Raw genomic sequence first — 27,243 nt, 5'->3', positions numbered from 1 at the left:
CGAAGGAACTGTTGTCGTCCATCATGCGCCAGTAGCGCTCATCCATCATGAACAGCGTGCCCACAATCATCACCCCCACCATGACCGCAGAGTACGCCATTATTGGTGTCAGGAGCTTCGCCTCACTAACACCTATTATAATAAGAAGAAGCAAGCTGTATTGTAAGCTAAGCTATTATGCAATACAGAGATGTGACAGTAATTTATTGAAAAAAATTACGTACATTACGCTATTTCTAAGAATCACCATTAAATATTTTACAATTAATTTTGTTTTCAGATAAATCTACTTCAATATAATAAAAGTTTCAAGTTCAATCTATAAGATTTATCTATTTTGCACATGTTTATTTGCTATAACATTGCATATGAAATATTAACGTTTCGTCCTTTTCGGCATCATCAGATATTGTTAAGAAACACGAAATCTAAACCTTGAACAAATTAAAATGTACATAGTATTATGCATGACAAAATGGACTTTCATGAGTTTTATGTAGTTATGTCTTATTAATGAAAAAGGTTTATTTTAAAAAAGATTTCCAGGAAAAATGTACAATGTTATAGCAAATAAACATTTGCAAAATAGATAAATCTTATAGAGTGAACCTGAAACTTATATTACATCACCATTAAAGTTGGCTCTACTCAGCAAATAATAGAGTCCGCGTCAGGTGCTGCAAATCTGCAATTTGCTGTGAATTTGAATTTGTTGTTTCACGAACAATTGAAAGATGCTGTTTGAAGCATTACTACTCCAAACTAAGCTTACGCTATGAACTGATTTGAGTTTGGACATTATTCAGTGATAGGGTCCGGATTTCCTTACAAATGCATGTTTTTATATACCGGTACGCTTGTTACACTTCTCAAACTTTGCAAATATTCGCTTTATGACATCGGTTTCAAATAACCGAATTTTTCCCATAGGCCTGCATGTTTGCATGTTTCGGCCTTTTTGGGAGTAAATTCATGCATAATGCCTACAGTATTTTGAAGATTTTTAGATTTAATATCGCATATTTATACTTTTACATTACATATTATGTACTTTCTCCTGGCTTTACTGAATATAACTTGCATAATAGTGGCTTTTATGAAGGTTGCTTGTATAATCTGGTATTTCCAAGTTATTTGTCTATTGAGAAAAAAATAAAATAAACCTATATGGTTTCGTGACGTCCTACCTGACAACTATTCTTTCAACTTTCAACTACCCCGTAGTGTTGTGTTTTCAAAATTGTCTCATAATAATCTCTTTCTATTATCTAACATTATTTGAAATATATTAACATTCTATTTATGTTAGCTTAATTCTGCTACACAGTTCGTATTTCATTGTTTAATTAATAGTTCATAGTTTTTTGCTGTTTAATTCGTAAATAACTCTTGTATACATGTAACTCTTATTTAAATCAAATTGTTGAATTCTTTGTATACATATGTATGTATACATTTTGCTGGTTGAGTGGAAGAGAAGGCCTTACGGCCTTAACTCTGCCAGCTAAAATAAATTATTATTATTATTATTATTATTATTATTATTATTATTATTATTATTATTACTACTACTACTACTACTACTACTACTACTACTACTACTACTACTACTACTACTACTACTACACTCTCCCTTTGTTACACTGGTATTTTCAATCTCCAACACTTGCGCGCTACAAGCCACAGATCAAAATATTGAAAGAAAAGAAGGCAGAAGTAGAATGCTTGCAAACTGCATTTAAGTATACTTTTGTGTCGAATTGTGAAGTGTTGCTATAGCTGCTATTAGAACTGCAAAAAGAGATCTTGTGTTAAATTGGATTGAGGGAAAGGAATTTCTGAAGATGGACGGTGATGTAGTTTAATGTGTTTGTTTTAATAAAGACGTAAGCACTTTCGTATTTTAGGACGCGCGATAGCGTCGCAGTTAAGGCGTAATGCTGCAAAGCCGGAAACGCGCAGATTCGATTCCCGATGTAGTCATGGCCATGCGGAAATTCAAAATACTTACAATTCGGCCTCACTTTTTCCAAAATTTCTTCACTTAAGTACGCACCTGTCACTTCTTGTGACGTAAAAAGATAATTTTCTGTGTTCTAGAACGTTCTTCAGACAAACACATGAGCTTAAGTGAAGGAAATCTGAGAAATTAGTTCTAATACAATGATTCAAAATAAAATAAAAATGTAACATAATGTACAACTCGATTTTGATAGTGCATATTTTTACTGTTTTTTCGCTTCATTATGGAGTTTTGTCATATGATAGTGCTTGTTTTAAGATTTGATAGTGCATGGAAATGCAGACTCTATTCATTAATAATATTATTAAGGTTATTAAGACGCGGACAAGAAAGAGAAATTAAATAAAAAAGAAAGCAAGGAAGAACGACGAAAGCAAATGATGATTGAAACACAAAAAATTTATAGAAATGAAAAAGAAGGGAAAACTAAGCAGCAAAGGGAAAAAGAAAGACAAAGAGAAATGTTTAATACAGGAGACATATAGGCCTAAATAAGGAAAAACAAAAAAAAACATGTAATAAAATAAGATAGTGAAAACAAAGAAATAGAAGGCAACAAGCAAAGAAACTAGAAAATACTGACGGAAGAGAAAAAAGAAAAGATGTGATTGAAGGAAGGCTGAAAAGTAATTTAAGAAAATGAAGAAAGAAAGAAAGAAAGAAAGAAAGAAAGAAAGAAAGAAAGGAGGGAAGGAAGGAAAGAAGGAAGGAAGAAAGGAAGAAAGGAAGGAAGAAAGAAAGAAAGAAAGAAAGACAGAAAGAAAGAAGGACGGAAGGAAAAGAAAACAGAGGAAAGAAGATAAAAAGACGAAAGGAAAAAGAAATACAAAAAGAAGAAAGAATGGAAGAAAAAGGAACAAAAGAATGGAAGAAAAAAACGAAAGAAAGAAAGGAAGAAGAACGGAACGAAGAAAGTATGGAAGAAAAAGAGGGAATAAAGAAAGAAACAAGGATGAAACGAAGAAAGATAGGCTGAAAGAAAGAAGGAAGAGGACAAAAGGAAGGAAGAAATGATGAAAGAAAAAAGAGGGATGAAATAAAGAAATAAGGATGAAAAGAAGAAAGAAAGGCTAGAAGATGGATAGGAAGGAGGACAAAAATAAGAAAGAAAAAATGAAAAAGAGGGGGAAAAGGAAAGAAAGAAAGAAAGAAAGAAAGAAAGAAAGAAAGAAAGAAAGAAAGAAAGATAGGAAGGACAAAGGGAAGAAAGAAAGGATGAAAGAAAAAAGAGTGAAGAAAGAAAAGAAGTATGAAAGGAAAAAAGATAAGAGGAAAGAAAGACAAGAAGGAAGGAAAAAAGGCAGGACTAAAGGAAGAAAGAAAATTAAAGTCGATATATTACACTTTACTGACTCACTCACGGGTAACAAATGGCTTTAAAGTGAGGACAGTCAGCGCCTCCTTAGTACCTGGCATGTGAATAGAAGACGAGGCTAGAACGAAATCCAGAGTAACAAAATTCACTATGAAAATTGTATATAATTCTATACATAATAACTGATTTTTCCTAGCAGAATATTCTTCGTAAATGCTAATAGCTCTTTCTTATTTGTCAGTGTAATCCACAAAAACAAAAGTTTGCCAAGAAAATCGTCTACCTATTCCATAAATAGAGCATCATTGTGTGTTTTTAATTTCGAGTAGAAATCTATCAACTTTTTATTAAAATTATTACATTTCATACGTCTCGTTCCCCGATAAATTGACTCTCATGTACTGAGTATGAACAAAATTCTTTCAATAGTTCAGGAGAAATGGCGTCCACAGACAGACGCCATGTCCAAAACCACTTTTTAATTTATCGGGGTTACTGAAAACTTGCATACTGGAAATATATTTTTGCACAATCACATATTTTCTATTGGCTACCGTAACGATATTGTAAATAGAAAAAGAAGTGTGAACAGTAAAACTAGAGCAAAAATAATACCTAAATAAGGAAGAAAAAAGATAGGAAATTATTAAAAAATATAAAGTGAAGGAATGTAACAAGTGAAGGAAGTGTGAAAGAAGAATTAAAAACATGAGTTTAAACATGCTTGTATTACTAGCTTACACGTGAAAATAGACCGTTCCAGTACCTGAGGGAGAATCTTGCACTGGCAGAACGCCCAACAGTCGTAGCAACACGATGGGGAATTTAACGTCTTTACGAACCGGGTTATTATCAATCGACTGGAAGAAGCCCATTGACTTCTCCATTTTATGGAAAAATTGCTGGGTCTGTCGCCCTTTCGGTGATTTGTAGAACAACTTCTCTGTCTGCCCCGATATGCTGAACATTATTTCTTGTGAATCTGAAATTAAATCAATTGCATTAACTAGCAGAAAAATTTTAAATTGGTGATAGATCTACAATGCTAAACACAAATCTTGGGATAATTCTAGAGACGATAACAAACGTTGTGCTCATAACTTAATCATTCTTAACATTGGAAATAACCAATTCTATTTATAACTGTAAGAATTCCGCGTTGTTGATACAGTAGAACCCCGATTATCCGTCAGCCTATTAACCGATTGGTGGATTATTCGCCTGTCTTTCTCTCGCTTTTTTTCGGCAGAAATATATAAAGTCCTATACATTGTATTAGCACGTTATTTTTTCTAGAGTGTTATTACAAGCCTTTACCCTTAATCACTATAGTCTACTGTTCGAATTTTCGTACTGTATACTTCTGTATAAAATGTTTCTTCTGGTGTCAAAAGAAATCTTGTCGTGCTAAGTATCGGGAAGAAAATTGTAAATAATGAGTGGTTCGAGGAAATAGGATATGAGTTTGGAATGTATAAAGATCTTCACTATTCATACCTTTTCACAGGTAGCCATTACAGGGAGTTTCCTTGCCTCTTAAAAACCGTCGTTGACAACCAGACTTATGGCCGTGTGCACCATTCTCGATCATCTAGCCCGTTTATCAGCAATCACGGAAACATGATTACTTATTGACAATGATCAAGTTACAGATGCGGTGCACCGACATTTTCCCTCGATCAACTTAGTACCGTCAGCTGACGGTACGCTCACTTGAGAAGAATCATCTGAGTGCTAGGTTACCGCGTATAAAACAGCGAACGAACGCACTCTGTCAATTATCGCTTCGATTTTGTTTGTCGGACTGTTTCAAACATCCTCGCAGTTTTCAAATAACAAGTTTCAATAATCATGGAAGAAAAAAAGAAAACAGCACCGAACTTCTTACAGTTAAAAGTGGGAATTCTTTTAGAACTCGTCAGCAATTCTGCATTCATATTAGAGAATAAAAGTACTGAAGGAAGTTGGATTTAACCTCACAATTCAACATGAGTTATACGTGTTTACATAATTCCACATAATTTGTAACGTAATTTATACCGTGGTTATTTCATATTATTGATGATAATTGGGAAAATTTCAGTATACGGATACTTCACTGACAATTATCTTGAAATAGGCTACTAAAAAGAGCAGATTTGTATGTGTTTGTCGAATGCTCATCAGCTTGCTTACGAAAAGACAATAATTTATTTGGGAAAATTTCAGTATACGGATACCTCGCTAAAAATTATTTTAAAATAAAAAAAAAAAGCAATTCGTCTGTGTATCTCGTATACGCATCATCATGCATACGAAAAGGAAGTTTTTAGTGCCAATTTATTTTGTGTGCACAAAGTTGGAATTTTGGAGTAAGAGGGAAAGGAAAGTATCCTTGTTCTGAAATTTATCCATTTATTTTGTGTTCACAAGTTTGGAATTTTGGAGTAAGAGGGAAAGGAAGGTATTCGTGCAATTTCTCTTAATTCAAGCGTAAATAGCCTAATTGTCCAAAACGTCATGTAGGTCCTAATAGTTTCAAACGGCAAATCTATAGCTAATAACTGATAATCTCGCATTCTACAAAATGGTCATTTAGTTTTACTATATTATTACCGGTATAGAATAACTACTTTATTATTACCTATGTTAACAAAATTGGACAGTTAGGCCTAAATAATATTTTGTCCTCAAGTAAAGTCCCGATCTTCCAAAGCAGAAACATATGTAAAACATTAGTCTATTTTGAGAAAAAAAAAAACATTTTTATTATTCATCTACAAACTTATCTTTTTACAATAACACCAATTCTGTTACTTCCGCAGTGATTTGCGTGTTCAAGATACATCATTTCATCTTCAATTCCATCAAGTACGTCAAATCGTGCCGCCATTTTGGTTTTCTCGACTTGGCCATGTTCAATTCAAGATAATCGGTTCCACATCCATGATCAAATTCGATCATCATCAACTCGCTTGTTTAACTTTGATCGAGGTTGATACTCTGCAAATTGGCGTTGAAGATGGTCAATGCCGATTTAACCATGGTCAAATTTTAATCGAGAATGGTGCACACGGGCATTAAATTAGTGAACTTGTGATCCACTACCTAGCGTGTTAAATACAAGGCCATAGAGGAAATTACCAAAATGTAAATATTATTCACTAAATTTACGAAAAAATTTTATGGTACGGATTATCCTATTATTCAATTAACCGTTCAGCCCACCCCTTTCATTACCACGGATAATAGAGGTTCTACTGTAATTATAACTGCCTGTAGCATTTCACTGATATCTCACATCGACAAATGATTTGTTAGTAAATCAGAAACCATCTCAGGCTACATCATTATGGGAATTTGTTAGAACCTAAACAAAGGAATTAATTACTTATCCCGCAAATTTGTAACAAAAATACAAAATGAGGTCGTTTCGGAAATGGAGTCTGAAGAAATTTAGACTAGTCAACTTCTATCCTAAATTCACGGAATAACAAGATCACGAAGGAATTTGTGAATAGCGTTACTTTAGTTATCACAGACTGTATTAGAATTGAGGGGCGTTTTCACAAAACTCGTTATCTACATTTTTTTCGATTTTGAGGTTTTAGCGTATCCTTATGTTTTTGGGTCAGGAGAATCCAATGGTGCTATCAGAATTAAGCTAAAGTTGGTAAGTATGTCAGTAAATTGATCTTGAAATAAAAGAGATTTTTCAAAACTCGGTATCTACAGTTGTGTATTTTAGAAAAGAGCTCTCTTGAATAAAACAAGATTGCATCCCAGCAGAAAACTAAAAGAAGTATATGTGAAGTACGACAAATGTATCAAGAAACAACTACACGAGCTAAAGCAACTTACAACGCAACAGTTCAAATAACTGAAACGAAGAGCTGGAAACATTTGTAAAATGGACGTACATAACTGTTACAACAAAATGTGCAGAAAGCCAGAGAATTTAAAAAAACAATCTTCACAATAGTCATTGACGACAGTTCCACCAAAAACATAAGAGAAAGATCATAAGCGCTGGTGAAAATCTTCATTCCTAAAGACACGCCTAATGATTATAACAACAGATAACAGCAAAATTCTCTGCGAGCACGAGATACTCCGAATGATATTCCATTTAATACTGAAGAATTCATTAAGCGTAAGTGATAGGAAAATTTTGTCATGGATTCGTTTATTTGTAGCCGGAAACACTACCATTTGGACTATAGCACTAAATAATATAAATTAAATTCACCATATTCTGATCTCAAAATGAGATCGAATACATCATACCAAACGTATGTACAATATCCACACGTTCTGATTATTCGTAAAAGAGTAAGTACGTGATTGCCTACATAATTCACGTTAAATATGAATTCCTTTAAATTATTTAATAATACTTACTTACTTATTTACTTACTTACGTACTTACTTACTTACTTACTTACTTACTTACTTACTTACTTACTTACTTACTTACGTACTTACTTACTTACTGGCTTTTAAGGAACCCAAAGGTTCATTGCCGCCCTCACATAAGCCCGCCATTGGTCCCTATCCTAAGCAAGATTAATCCAGTCTCTACCATCATATCCCACCTCACTCAAATTCATTTTAATATTATCTTCCCATCTACGTCTCGGCCTCCCCAAAGGTCTTTTCCCGCCGGCCTCCCAACTAACACTCTATATGCATTTCTGGATTCGCCCATACGTGCTACATGCCCTACCCATCTCAAACGTCTGGATTTAATGTTCCTAATTATGTCAGGTGAAGAATACAATGCGTGCAGCTCTGCGTTGTGTAACTTTCACCATTCTCCTGTAACTTCATCCCTCTTAGCCCCAAATATTTTCCTAAGAACCTTATTCTCAAACACCCTTAATCTCTGTTCCTCTCTCAAAGTGAGAGTCCAAGTTTCACAACCATACAAAATAATCTGTAATACTGTATAACTGTTTTATAAATTCTAACTTTGAGATTTTTTGACAGCAGACTAGATGACAAAATCTTCTCAACCGAATAATAACAGGCATTTCCCATGTTTATTCTGCATTTAATTTCCTCTCGAGTGTCATTTATATTTGTTACTGTTGCTCCAAGATATCTGAACTTTTCCACCTCTTCGAAGGATAAATCTCCAATTTTTATAATTCCATTTCGTACAATATTCTGGTCACGAGACATAATCATATACTTAGTCTTTTCGGGATTTACTTCAATAATAGTAATACTTATCAAGTAAATTAAACACCCAGATATTTCTTCACCATTCTATTTTTCATAAAATTATAGTAGACTTAATTTAAAATCTGTCTAAAGTCGTTCAAATTTATTTTAACGAATCTCTAGTCTGATTCCACATTTGTGTCCATTAATTGTGTTTGATTTTGAACAATTCTTCATTTTTTTTAGAAATAATTATATACGATCTAGCAATTTGAGTGCGTTAAATCGTATTTAACATGTTAAATGGCTTTATCTGTTTTTTTTTCATGGATGAGTCATTATACTCATCAGTAAATGTTCCCAATAGATACTTGGGTGAATGATGCAGTCAGTTCCCCGCCATTGAGTAAAAAAATCGCATTATTGTTAGTTTCATAAAAACATTAATCGGAAAAGTACGTTAGGGTATAGTTACACTGCAACATAAATAGCACATACCGTAGATATATTCGAAAGAAACTAGGGATGGAACCATTCCTGCAGAAGCTAAAGAGAAGCAACAGAATATGGTGTGAATATATACGAAGAATGCCGAACTATAGGATTCCAGCTTTAGCTATGGAATATAAACTGAACGAACGAGAGCGTGACGTGAAAGATAGGCGGCAAATTAACCGCCGGAAATTGAAACATAAACTAATAATAATAATAATAATAATAATAATAATAATAATAATAATAATAATAATAATAATAATGATTTATTTAAACTGGTAGAGTTAAGACCTTAGGGCCTTCTCTTACACTCTACCAGGTTACAAAATACACAAGCAGTGAAATTTAACAAAAATTTAAAGAACAAAAATACGAACATAAAATTAAGAAGAGTGGACTGGAACTAGTGCGAGAATGCAAGGTGAGAAATTGTTTCATTTTTAATTTCTGAAGAGTATTGAATATAAAAATCTTAAATTCAACACTAACTATGCCTATCGTCCCACATTACACGAGCATTAAATACTACACATTTACCGCGTAAGGCGTTTCATTTCTGTCGCGAGTAGACTATACACTCATTTTAACACATGTTGGTCTCCCATGGCGTGGGGTCAGCATGCCGCCAAACTTCCACCTAATGCAGCAAAGAGTAGAGCAAACTTGGATAATTTCGTGACACGGCTAATTTCGTCTTCTTTTTTCCAATCACGTATTAATAAGCCTGGTGGCGTGTTACGGTCTCACTCCATCGTTTCAGCGGACGTTCAAAAGATCTTGTTCCTAAAGGGGTGCGGTAATTTAGTGCTTGGCGTGGTATCCTTGCCCTAGGCCTAATTTCGTGATATTGTTTATTTAAATTTACCACGAAATTAGAACAGTGACAAATGTAATTTTGATGGTATAGTATAAATGGCGCTCTTGCAATGACGTGAGTGAATTTTTTTTTAATTACTGGAAGAAATGTGAGATCTATTGCTTTTAATTTGTGAGTGAATATACCATCCGATTTCCTTTGCTAAATGAAGAGTTATTTGCTGAGTTTTGTGGTCCAAATTGTTTTCATAGATAAGCACTGACATTGTGTACTTCTTGGTGAAAAATATAAACTTATCAATGCACGGATTATATAACAGATCCTTATCTTGGAAGATTATTTTCTTAGCATTTTTTCTCATTCCAGGAGGGTATTTTTTTGTCTTTAAATTTTGTGTACACTATAACAACACTCTGTGGTGGAATAAATATCAAATGTATGAAACATAAAATAGTTGTGTGTGTGTGTTCATAGCATCTGTGATATACACGGTGATTCATGAGGATTTACCGTCGTTTACGGAGCTTATTTCTGAAGACATTTTGAGCAAAAAATGTCACATAAACATAGTTCCTATTCTCAATATTTTCAGAGTTACACTAATTTAAAGTTGTTTGTAAAATACGTTTTGAAGGTAAAAGAATAATACAAATAGAGAATGAACCATTCAGAAATATCATTCCTTTAATTGCCCAGTATTATGAAGCTAAAAATGTGCTGTGAACTCCTTAATTGCTTCGTGCAGACATCTTTTTCAATTTTTAACTAGAAAATTATATTATTCTTACACACTTATCACAACAATTATTACAAATCACACCACTTCCACCGACTTAATTACTTGCAGTTCAATTTTGCATCCTAATTTAGAATTTTCGAGAGTTTACAACACATTTTAAAAATGTCGCCGTCCGCTTGAGTACACTTGGCCGCACGCTTGTGAACGGCACTCGTCGCTCTATGTAACTGCATACGGCTATCTTTGATTTCCGTAGATCTCGCGTTGGCTGCTGACTGCACGCTGACTAAGATCACGCGTTCACAGCAATGCGTTCCAATAATGAAACGTAACTCTGTAAATATTGGGAATAGGACCCATGTTTATATGACTTTTTTGCTCAGAATGTCTTCGGAAATAATGTTCATAAAGGACGGTAAATCCTCGTGAATCACTCTGTATTGTGCGTGTTGTGCATGTCGCAGATGGCAGATAATCTTAGGTTCAAATGTGGGAAGAAATGTAATGTAAATAATATGAAAGAGGCAATTTATTGTGTCCTAAACAAGGGAAAACTGCCGCAGAGAAACCTCGTCTTTTTCTTGGCAAGTTAGACGAGAACCAGAAGGGACCAAAGCAGCAATCGGTGAGAATGACATTTCCAGCCTTTCAAGTGAGTTAAAAGAGGTAGACAACGAGGAGATCTGTGCTTAAAGAAAAGTCAGATGACAAGCCTAATTATTTGTTGCGGTCTTGCTCAGGAAATTTCTAGGACGGCAAGCATCGTGAAAGATGGATTCAGGGGGTCAGTTGTGTGTCAGTTGTTTCATGAAACATGTCATGGCCTTTCAAAATACCGAAATAACTTTAATTGTTTAGGTTTTAGATATGAAACTGACTGAGGAATTTAAAATTTGATTGAAGGGACCAATCTAAATATTTTGAATTTAAGGACTATCACGAAAATATTCTTGTACTATCACGAAATTATACCAACCATTCTAGAATGCTTTTTTTTTTTTTGTTTACAGTAGAACCCCGATTATTCGTCACCCTGTTAACAGATCGGCGAATTATCCGACTATCTTCTTCACGCTCTTTTTTTTTCTTTTTGCTGCAGAAAAAAATTAATATTGTACGCACTTTTTTACTAAAGGAGGTTACTACAAGCCTTTCCCATTACACAGTATGCAGTAAGAATGATACCGCTGCCGACAATGGAAACAATTACTGTGAGATGGTTGTTTTTCCCAATTTGCAGTATAGTCACTGTCTACTTTTAAAGAAACGACCCCAAGAACACCCATATAACTGCGAACTCGTTCACTATTCAGTCACTGTCCTACCACTCGAGTGGCCGTAGTGTGTAACTTCTATGCAAAATGTCTTCCATGGGTGTCAAAAGAAAACGAGTTTTGCTAAGTATCGAAAAAAAAGTGAAAATAATTGAGTGATTTGGGAAAGGAAAAAAATTACGGCTCTTCTCGCATCAGAATACTAGATTGGTGTTAGGATAAATTGCTACGTATTACTGCACTTCATTGTGTTTATTAGTTATAACCAGAAAAATATTGTACAGCGCAGTGTGTAGTATGAAGACGTCAGCTGTTGCAGTAAGGCAGGAGCTTCAAATTACGAAATATGAATATTACGCATTTAATTTATGAAAATATTTGTGGTACGGATTATCCGATTTTTTCGATTAACCGTTTAGTCCATCCCCTTGATTACCAAAGATAATAGATTTTCTACTGTATATACAGGATGTTTCCGAGGTGGTGTTACAAACTTTCAGGGATGATGGGGAAGGGCACATGTATCAATCTCAGATAAGGAACCCTGGTCCGGAAATGACCGAGTCGAAACTTACAAGCAAAAATAGTTGTGTGGAAATGAAATAATTTTATTCCTCTATACACCTTATTTATGTGTATTTATCTGTATATCTTACACATACTGTATTCATCTGACGTTGTTTACGTTGTCTACTTACAGTATTCCATTCAGTGCGCTGTCTGAGGGATGGGGACAGGAAACTACACTAAAGCAATGCAGATAGCACAATGTGTAACGGTCATGGTCGGTCCTGATATGCACGTCTGTAGACAGCAGTGTATGTGTACAAGTTGCAGTGTCCAGTCGATCAGTCCTAGTGAAATGGAGGAGTACACGAGAGCGGAATAAGCAGATGTGATTTACGAATACGGATGAGCCAATGGGAACAGTAGACAAGCTCACAGATTGTATCGGGCCTAGTACTCACGTAGGAGACATCCGGCCCATACCATTTTTCCATGACTGTTCCAAAAGTTGAGGGAAGGAGGGCACGTGGTGCCAAATTACAATTCCATTTCCACATAACTATTTTTGCTTATAACTTTCGACTCAGTCATTTCCGGACCTTAGTTCCTTATCTCAAATTGATACATGTGCCCTTCGCCATCATCCCTGAAAGTTTATAACATCACCTCGGAAATACCCTGTATATATACATATATATATATATATATTGCTTGTTTGTAAATATTGTATAAATTTATTTGAGGTAAAAATGCTGACATGTAACTTCCTGAAATCTAATAATGTACGTACATTAAAAAACACTCATTTTTATTTGATCTTTATTTTTTGCACCAAGACCTTAGTATCACGAAACTAGCCGAGTTTGCCCTATTACTCGATGGGAAAATATCCACATTATAGGAAGTATCTTTGCCCAAGATCGTGACTTTCTCGCGGCATATAGCTGCGTTACTTACGATTGCGTGCACATGACTTGCTACTCGTAAATAAGGAAATATCTCACCATTTATGTGGGTTTACTCGTACATGTATGTGTAATTACAAATGAGTCTGATTGGAACGATTACGAAATCATTAAGGAAAGGCAATTTACCTTAAATTATATATTTTTTCTGCTTTCCTACTCCGTGATTGAGGAACTGTATTATTAACTGCAATTAGTGCCTGTTTCTGTTTAACAATTTGTTTCTGATTTCGTGTGTCAAATTCCAATATGTTGTTAATCAACTCAGCAATGCACACTCTTTCTAGCAGAACGATTCATTACCAACGTGCACTGCAAGTGTAACAATTCATATGAGCTCTTTCAAGACTAGCCACACTTATTTCCAATTGGATTAAACTCGTATATTCGTTAATTGAAGATGTAACGACGTAGAGGGAATGTTTAACGTGGATTAATGTGAGGTTATTCATGAATTTGTAATAAGGAAGAGATGCCTGTTTCCTGGGCTTCGTAAAACTCAACCAGCAATACATCACTCTCTAATTATCTGATTTCAAATTAACGTCACGCAAAAGTACACAACAAAAAATTGAAGACTAGAAGTCACCGTTCTTGGAAATAAACATAATACGAGGTACGTACCTATTTTCAAGTCTTGTAATGATGTAGTGTGACTGATAAACTTTTAACGACTCTCATATTCTCATAGGAATGCTTACGAGGGATGTGTTTTGTCATGTTAAGTTATGGGAAATAAAAACAATGTAGCACATCAGGTGCATTCCACGCGTGTCCACATAAGTTGTACTACAACAACACTGGCGTATACAGACCTACATATGTCGGTCAATATGTGATCTTTACGTTATGTGATGGGGTAAACTGACAAACAAATGGAGTAAGGTCAGCACATAACTCAAACTCCACTTCATTTGAAAGTACTCATCAGTTTCAGTAATTTTCTAAATTAAAGACATTTATTTCTGTCTAATTATTACCAAAGACAGTCAAAATAAGGAAACAAATTATCAACATCATCATTTACGTCCAAATTAGACTTATTTTTCCGTTGCATCCATACTCATGCGAGTATTATAAACAGGCCTAAATATTAGACTTTCACAATTCGCAGGACTTCTTTGTAGTGCGGTCAACACTGTGTCATTTTCATCATTTGAAACAAAAGAAAAATCCATACTAGGTGTAAAGATTCAGTCCATAGAGAGATAAATATCAACTTCCTTGTTGGAAATCGAAACTTGGTAATCTACAATTATAAAAACTGTTACACTTTTACTATGTCATACTACTTATGAACAATAAAACGGTACGAAAGGACGTGTTTCAACCTACCATGACTGTTTATCGCTACAATTTTATCACTTCAGTAGCATTTGTTTCTTTTTGTCACTTCCCTAGCATTTGTTTATTTTTTATAATTTTCCTAGCATTTGTTTTATCACTTCCCTAGCATTTGTTTCTTTGTTTGCTAACATTTTAAACTGCAAGTAATGAGATAGATTTGGAAGTAAGTCCCAAAAAGCAAAGTATATTATTATGTCTCGTGACCAGAATATAGTACGAAATGGAAGTATAAAAACTGGAAATTTATCCTTGGAAGAGGTGGAAAAATTCAAAGCTCTTGGAGTAAAAGTAACAAATATAAATGATACTCGAGAGGAAATTAAACGCAGAATAAATATGGGAGATGCCTTTTATTATTAGGTTGAGAAGCTTTTATCAACCAGTCTGCTCTAAAAAAATGAAAGTTAGAATTTATAAAACAGTAAGCCTCCAATTCCAAAACTGTCTACATCCATTCTTAACAACTTTCAGGAAACGCCAAAAACTGATAACGTTTTTCCTAATTGTTTGTAGTGTTCGTCATATTTGAAGCTTATTTATGGAAGGAAAGAGGGAATTTAGGCACAACATTCATTAGAAAATTGCTAGAGACATTTAGGTAGATGACGAAACCGCCATTATCTAATTTTTTTAAAAAATGGATTTAGACAGTTTTGGAATTGGACGCTTCAGTTATATTACCGGTTGTTCTTTATAGTTATGAAACTTGGACTCTCACTTTGAGAGAAGAATATAGGTTAAGGGTGTTCGAGAATAAGGTACTTAGGAAAATATTTGGGGCTAAGAGTGATGAAGTTACAGGAGAATGGAGAAAGTTACACAACACAGAACTGCACGGATTGTATTCTTCATCTCACATAATTAGGAATATTAAATCCAGACGTTTGAGATGGGTAGAACATGTATCACGTATGGGTGAATCCAGAACTGCATATAGAGTGTTAGTTGGAGACCAGAGGGAAAAAGACTTTTGGTGAGGCCGAGACGTAGATGGGAACATAATATTATAATTTGAGGGAGGTGTCATTGTAGGGACTGGATTATGAAAATGCAATGAAGCCATAAAACAATTTCGAGTAAAGACTTGAGTAGACGATTCATCTGGATTCAGTATCACGGTTCGGAAAACACCTTCTAATGAAGATGCTGAATGCTTGATCTGTACTTTTCTTAGTAGAGACCATTTTGACTTTGCAATTTTGTTAATAGTATCCCATATTTGTACCTCCATTTTTATGAGGGTAATATGTTAAATTTTGAGGAAATTATTTTTTTCAAACATTTCATAACATCTTTCGAACTTCTAAGTCCGATGTACCATTCACAGGAACATTCAGTAATAAACAGAACGATACTTTACGTTCAGTATTCAAAACATGTATGTTTCAAAATGAAAAAAAAAACAAAATAGTAGTCCATATTTGTAACACTTCCTCTAAGTAAGTAATCAAGTAGTGCACGTTTCTTTAAATTTATTTCCGGAATTTTCCCGCAGTTCGAGAACTTTTTCCCATACCGAGTGTTACTACCCAATGTACACATGGTATTTAAATTTGTTTGTGTTTTTAATAACTTGAATAAAAAGCTATGATAGTTCATGCTTATATAATTTGAATGAGGATGAATAGTGTAACACATGAAATGAAATATGGGGCGTTCTATTTAAAGAAAGATAACTTTGTGTTACTGCGAATGTCTGCAACATTCTGTATAATTTCCAACTACTCAAACGATAGTATTTTGTCAATCCTACAACAACATAAATACAAAACTATTTTTAGAATACGCTAGTTATGGGAGTGTTCAGAGGCTGGGGCACAGTGTTTATCACAATAAAAAAATGTATAGCGTACAAATATTGTGTTATTGTTGTTGCTATAGACAGACATGTATTAGGCCTACCACAGTCTAGTATATACAGTCACGAAGCTTGAGTTTATGATGGTACTAAGAATAATAGACTGTGCAAATACTATTTCGCATTGTCTGTAATGAGGCAATAGTAGCGATCCTAGTGGTTAGCAACTATCTATGGATGCATATTTACTACGTATTGAGCTTCGTGGCCGTATATACTAGACTGTGGTATTACGGTAGTATAGGTTACTTCAAATAATAAAATTCATACTCGCCACTTAGCGACCAGCAGTGATAGAATGTTTAATTAGTAATTTACGTTTAGATTGTGCCTATTTTTGAAAGCACATGCTGTAGTTTTTCCCAAATGTTGATTAAATTTGGAAAAAATATGTTTAATGTATGGTATATGAAAACAATATTATGTCAGCAGAAAATAACTTTACGCCAAATCTCAAATTACCGAATTAAAATTGTTGTCTGAGTAGATGATTTCAGGTAAAAAAAACATTTATAATGTTAAATATAATAATATTGACAAACAGATTAATTTTTATCACTGATTAACTATAGGCCTATAACTTCTTTACTGTGTTAACATTAGAAAATTACCTAGCTGACTAGTTTCGAAATGGTATCCTTCATTGTCCGAAGTCTAGTGAATGTCCCACGCTATCTTCTGATTTCCTATTGTGGTGGGATGTGTTCATGTTTGTGTCGTAAAAAGGGTGTGTGTTTTAAATTCAGTTGAATGTTAACAGGTGTACACATATCATCACGCAATAGTTACAGCGACTTTTACAATGGACAGACTGAAAGATAATTTCAAAACATACAAAAACACACTCACAGCACATCCTGAACACTCAACTGAATTTCAGAACACACATTCTTTTCGACACAATGAAGAATTAATTTTTATGTTGCGCAACAAAAACATGTACAACAAAATAAATCAAATAAACGCAAAATAAAAAAAATGACCAACTGTGATAATTACAATTTTCTTTCTTTAGTGGTCCCAACTTCCAACCTGTTTCAATATCCTTCTTCCTATAGGTTGTTAATTTTATCTCCTACTACCTTGTGTTCTTCCCTCCATTATATTTGCCTTGCACCATCTACTTGGCTCGACGGAGATTCTTTATTGAGACTCGATAGGAATCTTTGGCCTGAGAACTCGCGGTGTAAGCGGCTGTCTTTGGAGATCTACTGGGAATAGAGTAAATGGCTCATCATCCTTACGTTCTTCCCTCCATTATATTTGCCTTGCACCATCTACTTGGCTCGACGGAGATTCTTTACTGAGACTTGATAAGAATCCTTGGTCTGAGAACTCGCGGTGTAAGCGGCTGTCTTTGGAGATCTACTGGGAATACAGTAAATGGCTCATCATCCTTACGTTCTTCCCTCCATTATATTTGCCTTGCACCATCTACTTGGCTCGACGGAGATTCTTTACTGAGACTTGATAAGAATCTTTGGTCTGAGAACTCGCGGTGTAAGCGGCTGTCTTTGGAGATCTACTGGGAATAGAGTAAATGGCTCATCATCCTTACGTTCTTTCCTCCATTATATTTGCCTTGCACCATCTACTTGGCTCGACGGAGATTCTTTACTGAGACTTGATAAGAATCTTTGGCCTGAGAACTCGCGGTGTAAGCGGCTGTCTTTGGAGATCTACTGGGAATAGAGTAAATGGCTCATCATCCTTACGTTCTTTCCTCCATTATATTTGCCTTGCACCATCTACTTGGCTCGACGGAGATTCTTTACTGAGACTTGATAAGAATCTTTGGTCTGAGAACTCGCGGTGTAAGCGGCTGTCTTTGGAGATCTACTGGGAATACAGTAAATGGCTCATCATCCTTACGTTCTTCCCTCCATTATATTTGCCTTGCACCATCTACTTCGCTCGACGGAGATTCTTTACTGAGACTTGATAAGAATCTTTGGCCTGAGAACTCGCGGTGTAAGCGGCTGTCTTTGGAGATCTACTGGGAATCGAGTAAATGGCTAGTGTATCCTATGTTTTTCCCTTTATTATGCTTACCTTGTCACCTTCTACCTGGCTAGACTGAGATTCTTATTGAGACATGATTGGAGTCTTTGGTCTGAGAATTCGTCAGGTAAGCGGCTGTTTTTGAAGATCTACTGGGAATCGAGTAAGAACTCATCATCCTTATGTTCTTCCCTCCTTTATGCTTACCATGTTATAGCCAGTGCCAGCGTTTTTGGCGCGTGTCCTTGAGTAAAAAGCCAGTCAGTGAGCATTTGTTACCAGTGCTGCTGAAAATGGTAGCACCCAACACGTCACGTCAGCAATCTGCCTACTGTGTCAAAGGCAAGACACTCGCACTTCACGTTTCTGGGGTGTGTCTTTCAGTACACTGTCCAGTCAGTGACATCTGTTGCCTCCTCGGCTGAGAGTAGTACCATCTACTAAACAGATGTGACGTCAGCAATCTGTCTATCACAGTTGTCAGCTTTCTCGCCTACATTTTGTAGAAAATATAAGATGCTCGCTCTCAACATTTATATTACTTATTTCACACGCCAGAAACGATGGCACTGGCTGTACTATCTACGTGGTGTGTCTAAAAAGTTCGGTGAATGGTGTCATATCTGAACGGCAACTTGGCGCATGTGCTTGCGCATGCGTATGGTTCTTCAGAGACTTGGGGAAAATCGATACACAGCATGCAGTGCATGTGACTGGCAGTGTAAACAGACTGCGACCAGTTGAACGTAGTCAGTTTGAGAGGAAGTGTCACAGCGCAATGGAGCAACGTGCAAACATCAAGTTCTGCTACAAATTGGGGAAGGCTGCAACGGAGACACATGGAATGTTGGTGTAGGTGTACGGGAGGGAAGCCGTGAGCAGAAAATGTGTTTACGAATGGTTTAAACGCTTCCGTGAAGGGAAGGAAACAATTGAGGATCAGCCACGTTCAGGTCGGCCATCGACAAGGAGAACCCCAGAAATGATCGAGAAAGTGCGACAAATGCTGGCACAAGATAGGCGACTGTCTCTAGGATTGATTGCGGAGAAATTTGACATTAGCAAGGACACGATGCACACCATCGTCCGCGATGATTTGGGTAAGCGGAAGATCTGCTCCCGATTTGTGCCGCACAAGCTCACAGATGAGCAGAAAGCAAAATGGATGGAAACTTCTGGTGATTTCATTTCCATGTGTGACCAGGATCCATTGCTTCTGAAAACCATCGTCACGGGAGATGAGACCTGGTGCTACCAGTTCGATCCGGAATCAAAACGGCAATCGATGTCATGGTGTTCACCGACTTCCCCGGGACCAAAAAAAAAAAGCCGTCTGCAAAAATCCAAGGTGAAAACACTGTTGATCAGCTTCTTCGACAACAACGGCATCATCCACAAGGAATTTGTTCCTGCAGGTCAAATCATTAATGCTGCATTTTACCAGTCCGTTTTGAACCGATTGCTACAGCGTATCCGGCGGGTTCGACCAGAGTTGCACAGACTGGAAAATGGATGCTGCTCCATGACAATGCCCCTGCACACTGTGCGATCCGTGTGCGCCAATTCCTGGCTCAGAAGATGGTAACTGTTCTTGAACACCCTCCGTACCATCTTCTGAGCCAGGAATTGGCGCACACGGATCGCACAGTGTGTAGGGGCATTGTCATGGAGCAGCATCCATGTTCCAGTCCTGTGCAACTCTGGCCGAACCCGCCGGATACGCTGTAGCAATCGGTTCAAAACGGACTGGTAAAACGCAGCATTAATGATTTGACCTGCAGGAACAAATTCCTTGTGGATGATGCCGTTGTTGTCGAAGAAGCTGATCAACAGTGTTTTCACCTTGGATTTTTGCAGACGGCTTTTTTTTTTCTTTTTTTTTTTTTTTTTTGGTCCCGGGGAAGTCGGTGAACACCATGACATCGATTGCCGTTTTGATTCCGGATCGAACTGGTAGCACCAGGTCTCATCTCCCGTGACGATGGTTTTCAGAAGCAATGAATCCTGGTCACTCATGGAAATGAAATCACCAGAAATTTCCATCCGTTTTGCTTTCTGCTCGTCTGTGAGCTTGTGCGGCACAAATCGGGAGCAGATCTTCCGCTTACCCAAATCATCGCGGACGATGGTGTGCATCGTGTCCTTGCTAATGTCAAATTCCTCCGCAATCAATCCTAGAGACAGTCACCGATCTTGTGCCAGCATTTGTCGCACTTTCTCGATCATTTCTGGGGTTCTGCTTGTCGATGACCGACCTGAACGTGGCTCATCCTCAATTGTTTCCTTCCCTTCATGGAAGCGTTTAAACCATTCGTAAACACATTTTCTGCTCACGGCTTCCCTCCCGTACACCTGCACCAACATTCCATGTGTCTCCGTTGCAGCCTTCCCCAATTTATAGCAGAACTTGATGTTTGCACGTTGCTCCATTGCGCTGTGACACTTCCTCTCACACTGACTACGCTCAACTGGTCGCAGTCTGTTTACACTGCCAGTCACATGCATTGCATGCTGTGTATCGATTCTCCCCAAGTCTCTGAAGAACCATGCGCATGCGCAAGCACATACGCCAAGTTGCCGTTCAGATATGACACCATTCACCGAACTTTTTAGACACACCACGTATTTACTCGGCTGATATTCTTTATTGAGACTTGACTTGAATCTCTGGTCTAACAATCCGTCAGATAAGAGGCTGCCCTTCAAGATCTACTGGTAACAGAGTAAGTGGTTCGTCGACTTTCTTCGGCTCTTTATTTTACCTTCGCTTTGAATTAAAAATGTAATATGTCGGCCGTTCTTTTCCATTCTCTTTATTGTGGAATAGAACAATTTTTACATGATTGTTTTTTCTTGTTATTGTTAGTTAAGCTCTTTGACCACTATTAATAATCGTTATTAATATTCCATTACGTACATACTATGATATTAACTATAATTCAGTTTATTTATATTGTGTTCTTTGGTTACATAATGTTATAAATGAAAGTAATACTATTAAGCACTATATTCTCATTATTGGAAGTGATAAGAACTTTACCCTTAGTACATAATAGACTTAATATTCTCGACATGCAATATTGTAGAATGTTACAGAATTTACGACTTCATGTAACGACAAAACAAGATTATACTCTGGTACAGTGCCGTTGTGAAACTAAAAGTTATCGTTGTCTGTTCATGCACAGTTACTTGTAAAATGTAGACTGTGAAGGAACTGAAAAGTTACGCGACAAATATAAATTATATGGTAATGAGTCAAACAATTTCGAAGTGCTTTGGAAAAAATCGGCATCTTTTTCAAATGTAACAACATATTAATGAGTGAACTGAATTCGAAGTGTTATAAAATTATCTGTTTCATTTCCAAATGTAATAACATAGTAATGAACCGAGTTCGATGTGTTCTGAGAAAACTTCTGCTTAACTTTTAAATATAGTAACATAATGAGTCAGTAGAATTCGAAATATTCTGAATAAAATTTCAGCTTCACATTGAAATGTAATAGCATTGTAAATGAGTAAACAGAGTTAGAAGTGCTTTGAAAAAAAAAGCTTCATTTTCGATTTTAATAATATTGTATTGAGTTAACTGAATTCAAAATGTTCTGAAAAAACAGCTTCATTTTCGATTTTAATAACATTGTATTGAGTTAACTGAATTCAAAATGTTCTGAAAAAAATCAGCTTCACTTTCAAATACAATAAATTAGTAAGGAGTTAATTGAGTTCGAAGTGTTCTGAAAAAATTAGTTTTACCTTTAAGTATATTAACAAAATAATTACTTAATTGACTCATTGAGTTCCAAGTGTTCTAAACAAAAATTAGCTACATTTCAAATACAGTAAAATAGTAATGAGCCAATTTATTGAATTCGAAGTGTTCTAAAAATATCAGCTTCACTTTCAAATATATAAACATAATAATGAGTCGACTGACAAGCAAACATTCTGATGGGGGCAGATAAAAAAGTTATTTTTTTTCTTTCACATGTTAATAATGTCAAAAGAAGTGCTTATACAAATTTTAGCCACTCGACCGCAATTGTGTGGGCCGTAAAAAATAAGTTTTCCAGGAGCCGTTAAGAGAAAGAAAACACAATTTCATTTGAAAAAAATTATTGGAACAGACACAGCAATTGTTGAGCCATTTTTCAACATATTCCCCACCGGAATTGAGACATTTGTCATATCATGGGATTGACAGAAAGGTGCAGACGGCTATCAAACGCTGGTTCCGATCCCAGGCGGCTGACTTCTAAGACACAAGAATACAAAAATTGATCCCATGGTATGACAAATGTCTCAATTCCAGTGAGGGATATAAGGAAAATAGCGCAACAATTGCTGTTTATGTTTCAATAAATTTGTCCATGGAGTTGTGCTTTTTTTTCTGAAAACGGCCCCAGGGAAAACTACTTTCTGGACTGCCTCGTAATTGCATTCGAGTGGTCAAACTTTGTATAAGCACTTCGATTGGCATTATTAACATGGTGGAAGAAAAAAAAAATTAACTTTTTTATCTGCCCCTATCAGAATGTTTGCTTGTTAGCTCGAAGTGTTCTGAAAAGATTTCACTTTCACATTGAAATACAATAACATAGTATACGAGTAGCCAATTCATTTCAAAGTTTCCTGAAGAAAAAAAATTGAGCTTAAATTTTAATAAGTGTTTTAAGCGACGGTACAAGTTCTAGTTAGGTGGAAACTAGTCCACTGACATCCTCTGCTGTAGCCCACTGAAAGCACACAGAAAACAGAATTTAATTTTATAAGTTCGTTTGTGTAAGAGTTGTTTGTTTTTAACTTGTTGTTTCTCAAGAGACCTCATTATGACTACGAACAGTAAGTATACAAACTGACAGGTGTTAATAACCTTCCATATAACTATCTGTCGAGAATGTTCATATAATTAGCGCGGTTTATCCTAAGCCTCTATTTGAGCTTCTTCGTTTTTAACCAGATGAGCATACGATGAAACTCCTGTAATATGGTGTCAGCACGGCAACAGACAACATGACAGGACTTAGAAAACAAATATTCATTACCTAAGTGGAAGGCGAAAACAGGACGGTGACTCCCACGCAACGCTAAACATACGTGCCTTTGGTGTTGTGTACATGCAGTCGGCCCGTCGTATGATTGGATGGTAAATATGATACTTATAGTCCTTATGCAATAGCCTATTTCAAGATATCATGAATTGTGAGATAAGCTGTTTATAATTAGGTGGCTGTAAAAATGTTTGCAGTACTATACTTACGGGAACTCGCGGTTAAGGCGTTGCGCTGCAAGTCAGAAGGTCGCTAGCTCGATTTCCGATAGTGTTACGGATTTTTTACATGATCCAAACCTTTCGGGACCCTGAAGTTCACTCAGTCTCTAACAGAAATGAGTAGCAGGGGTATTTCCTTGAGAGTAATAACAAAATAAAAACAAAACATCATTCCATGTATGACTTGAGGCTTTCCCGGCGTTTGATATAGAATAACTCTTCACGGGTTCTCAGCCAGGTGAGTTGGAGATCAGCTTCCAAGCTTTCGACAGCTAGCTCTGCCATCTTTTTCTTCATCCCTGAAGAAGATGGCAGAGCTAGCCGTCGAAAGCTTGGAAGCTAATCTCCAACTCACCTGGCTGAGAACCCGAGAAGAGTTACTCTAAAACATCATTCCGTCCGAACTCCATTCCACATCCAACTTCATATCATGTCTCCAATTATAGGGTGGTAACTTGTGAAGGGGGTCGGTTTAGAGACATGTGATGTGCCTTCAATAAACCTACAACACAGTGAGCCTTAGCACAATCAATTGGTGTATGTGAAAATGTAACTGGATGAGAATTAATATAATAGGCCTAAGGTCACTACGTAGCGCTTCAGGATGATGATGATGATGATGATGATGATGATGATGATGATGATGATGATGATGATGATGATGATGATGATATACTATATGGTCGTAAAGTGAAGTGGGTACATACATACATACATACATACATACATACATACATACATACATACATACATACATGCGTCGACCTAGGTAGTGCAGTGGGTATAGCGTTGGCCTTCTGCGCTCGAGACTGCGGGTTCGATCCCGGCCCAGCTCGATGGCATGTAAGTGAGCTTAAATGCGACAGGCTGATGTCAGTAGATTTACTGGCATGTAAAAGAACTCCTGCGAGACAAAATTCTGGCACACTGGCGACGCTGTAGTTGCGAGCGTCGTTAAATAAACCATAATTTAAAAATGTTTACATACATACTGTTCACACGTACACACACACACACACACACACACACACTCACACACTATACTACATGGAATAAATACACGGTAATAGAAGAAAATAATTGCTATTATTACTACTACTACTACTACTACTACTACTACCACTATTAGTAATAGTACCAGTACTACTACTACTAGTGATACTATTGATAAATTCCTGAGAAATTAATTACAATGAATCTTAAATCCTTTGTTTTGGCCTAGAATTTATGTTATTTTCTTTTACATTATTCATTGTATACAGAGCTTCAGTTACATTCTTATTGTTAGCTGTGAGTGTGGTTTACTCATCTGCAAATAAAACGTAGTGTGTTGTTAATGTAATAGCCCTTTGTTTCATACAATATTACAGATGTAATGTAAAAATGAAATACTTACACAGAGGTGGCCAAATTATTACACTAAAGTGAGTACATGTGCAACAAAACTGTATTTATCTATAGAAATAATGAACAGAAAATTTAGTCTTGAGGTTACTAATATTCTAGAAACATTTCCTTATTCTTCATTAACATGCTGATTTTGTCAGGCATGGTGGAAACCAAAGTTTGACACTTTCTTTGAATATCGACATCATTTAGCCAGATAGGCTATCAGACAGTGCTTCAATGATCCATGTTTTGTTTTAAGTTTCTTTTTGTTCAGTTTCTTCTTCAGTATAGACCACAGATTTTCAAGTGGGTTAATATCCGGCCTTTTTGCTTGGAAAAATATACCGGAAGATGTAAACAATCACATTTATAATAATACAGACTCTGTGAATTATACTGATAGTTGATATGACAAATTGTATTTTATTTAAAAAAATAAACGATTTAGTTTAATAATTTGCCACCTCTGTATTATTGTAACGTATAGACTAAATCTATGTTGAAGCTTTGGCCCTTTGCCCTGTTCCATCGTCACTCTTGTAAACAAACAGTACCTACTTGATTACAATGATAATTAATTATCCAGACTATAATATTTTCATATAGTTATCGTGATGCATTGTCATCTCCTAGGATAACACCAGTACAAACAATACAATGACTCACATCCAGTCAATACAGAAGAGTGATAAATCTCCACTTGCTGCAGGAAATAAACCTGTGTCCACTTGGTCGCGACAGTGATTACAACATAATGAATAAATATGGAGTATAAGCGTCAAATAAAATATAAGTTGGCTGCAATTATTCAACCTGATAATGGTGCGTTTCTAATTCCCAATACTTTCCTTCTCGGTTAAATTTCAAGATAACATCGCTAAGAGGAAACTGTCATGCATTTATGTTTACTATGTAGGCTACTTCAAATTAAACGCACGTAGGCCTAATTAAAACAACCGTAGCGTGAGGTACCATGCCGTGTAGCACCTGGTAGTACATAATTTAAAATATGAAAAACCTTTTGTGTAGTATACTCTCAAAGCCGCATTGTTTCCGTTTCATTGTACTTGATAAGATTACAAAATGTAGGCCTAAACTTAGGAAGACTTTTTTTGTTTCATTTCAGGTAATATTAACTACAAGTAGTTGAAAAAATACTTTTTCATTGAACATAAACTAAATTTTAATTATTCTCTCAGCTCTTCTGAATGGTTGGTTAGATTTATTTATTTATTTATTTATTTATTTATTTATTTATTTATTTATTTATTTATTTATTTATTTATTTATTTATTTATTTATTTATTTATTTATTTATTTATTTATTTATTTATTTATTTATTTGTTTGTTTGTTTTTTGTTTGTTTGTTTTTTGTTTGTTTGTTTGTTTGTTTGTTTGTTTGTTTGTTTATTTGTTTGTTGTTTGTTTGCTTGCTTGCTTGCTTATTTATTTTTTATTTATTTATTTATTTATTTATTTGTGTGTTTGTTTCTTTCTTTCTCTCTTTTTTTTCTTTCTTTGTTTATTTATCATCGGCCCATCTGTCTGCCCGTCCGTCTATCTGTATGTATGTATGTATGTATGAGGGAGAGTCAAAAAGTAACCTTAATAATTGAATATGTACAATAAGACTACAAACACTTTTATCACTTTTCAACATAGTCCTCACTTGCGTTCAATGCAAGTGTTCCTGTTATACTATGTTAAAAGTCATGAAGTGCTTGTAGTCTTACTGTACATATTCAATTAATAAAACAATTATTAAGGTTACTTTTTGACTCTCCCTCGTATGTATTTATTTATGTATGTATGTATGTATGTATGTATGTATGTATGTATGTATGTATGTTGGTCCATAAATCCATTCCCTACCTACCTACCTAGAATCTGAATAATTTCGAGGGAAAAATTATTCCGGAGCCGGGTACCGAACCCGGGACCTTTGGTTTAACGTAGGCTCCGGAACAATTTTTCCCTCGAAATTATTCAAATCAACTTTACAGGGAGTTATACCTGAAATCTTGATTTACTTAGAATCTGTTCAGTTTCCTCGTGTGCAGTTCGATGACTTCTTTGAACGCCCATGTAGGCC

General features: G+C 35.7%; 1 protein-coding gene across 2 annotated transcripts in view; it reads left to right on the top strand.

Annotated features, from left to right (window-relative positions):
- Positions 1-27,243, top strand: part of LOC138701578 (gustatory and odorant receptor 63a-like) — a 91,539-nt gene that overhangs the window by 27,140 nt on the left and 37,156 nt on the right. The window contains exon 2 of one of the 2 annotated variants that reach the window (XM_069828621.1): positions 23,450-23,635. The exons of the other annotated variant lie outside the window; for it this stretch is intronic. Coding sequence (XP_069684722.1) covers positions 23,607-23,635 — 29 coding nt within the window. The 5' untranslated portion in view covers positions 23,450-23,606. The remainder of the gene's footprint in view (positions 1-23,449; positions 23,636-27,243) is intronic. 2 annotated transcript variants of the gene reach the window in all.

The sequence above is a fragment of the Periplaneta americana genome, chromosome 1 (assembly GCF_040183065.1).
Source record: "Periplaneta americana isolate PAMFEO1 chromosome 1, P.americana_PAMFEO1_priV1, whole genome shotgun sequence".
Taxonomy (NCBI): Eukaryota; Metazoa; Arthropoda; class Insecta; order Blattodea; family Blattidae; genus Periplaneta; species Periplaneta americana.
Note: the sequence above shows the minus strand (reverse complement) of the source record. Positions and strands in the feature narration are given on the sequence as shown.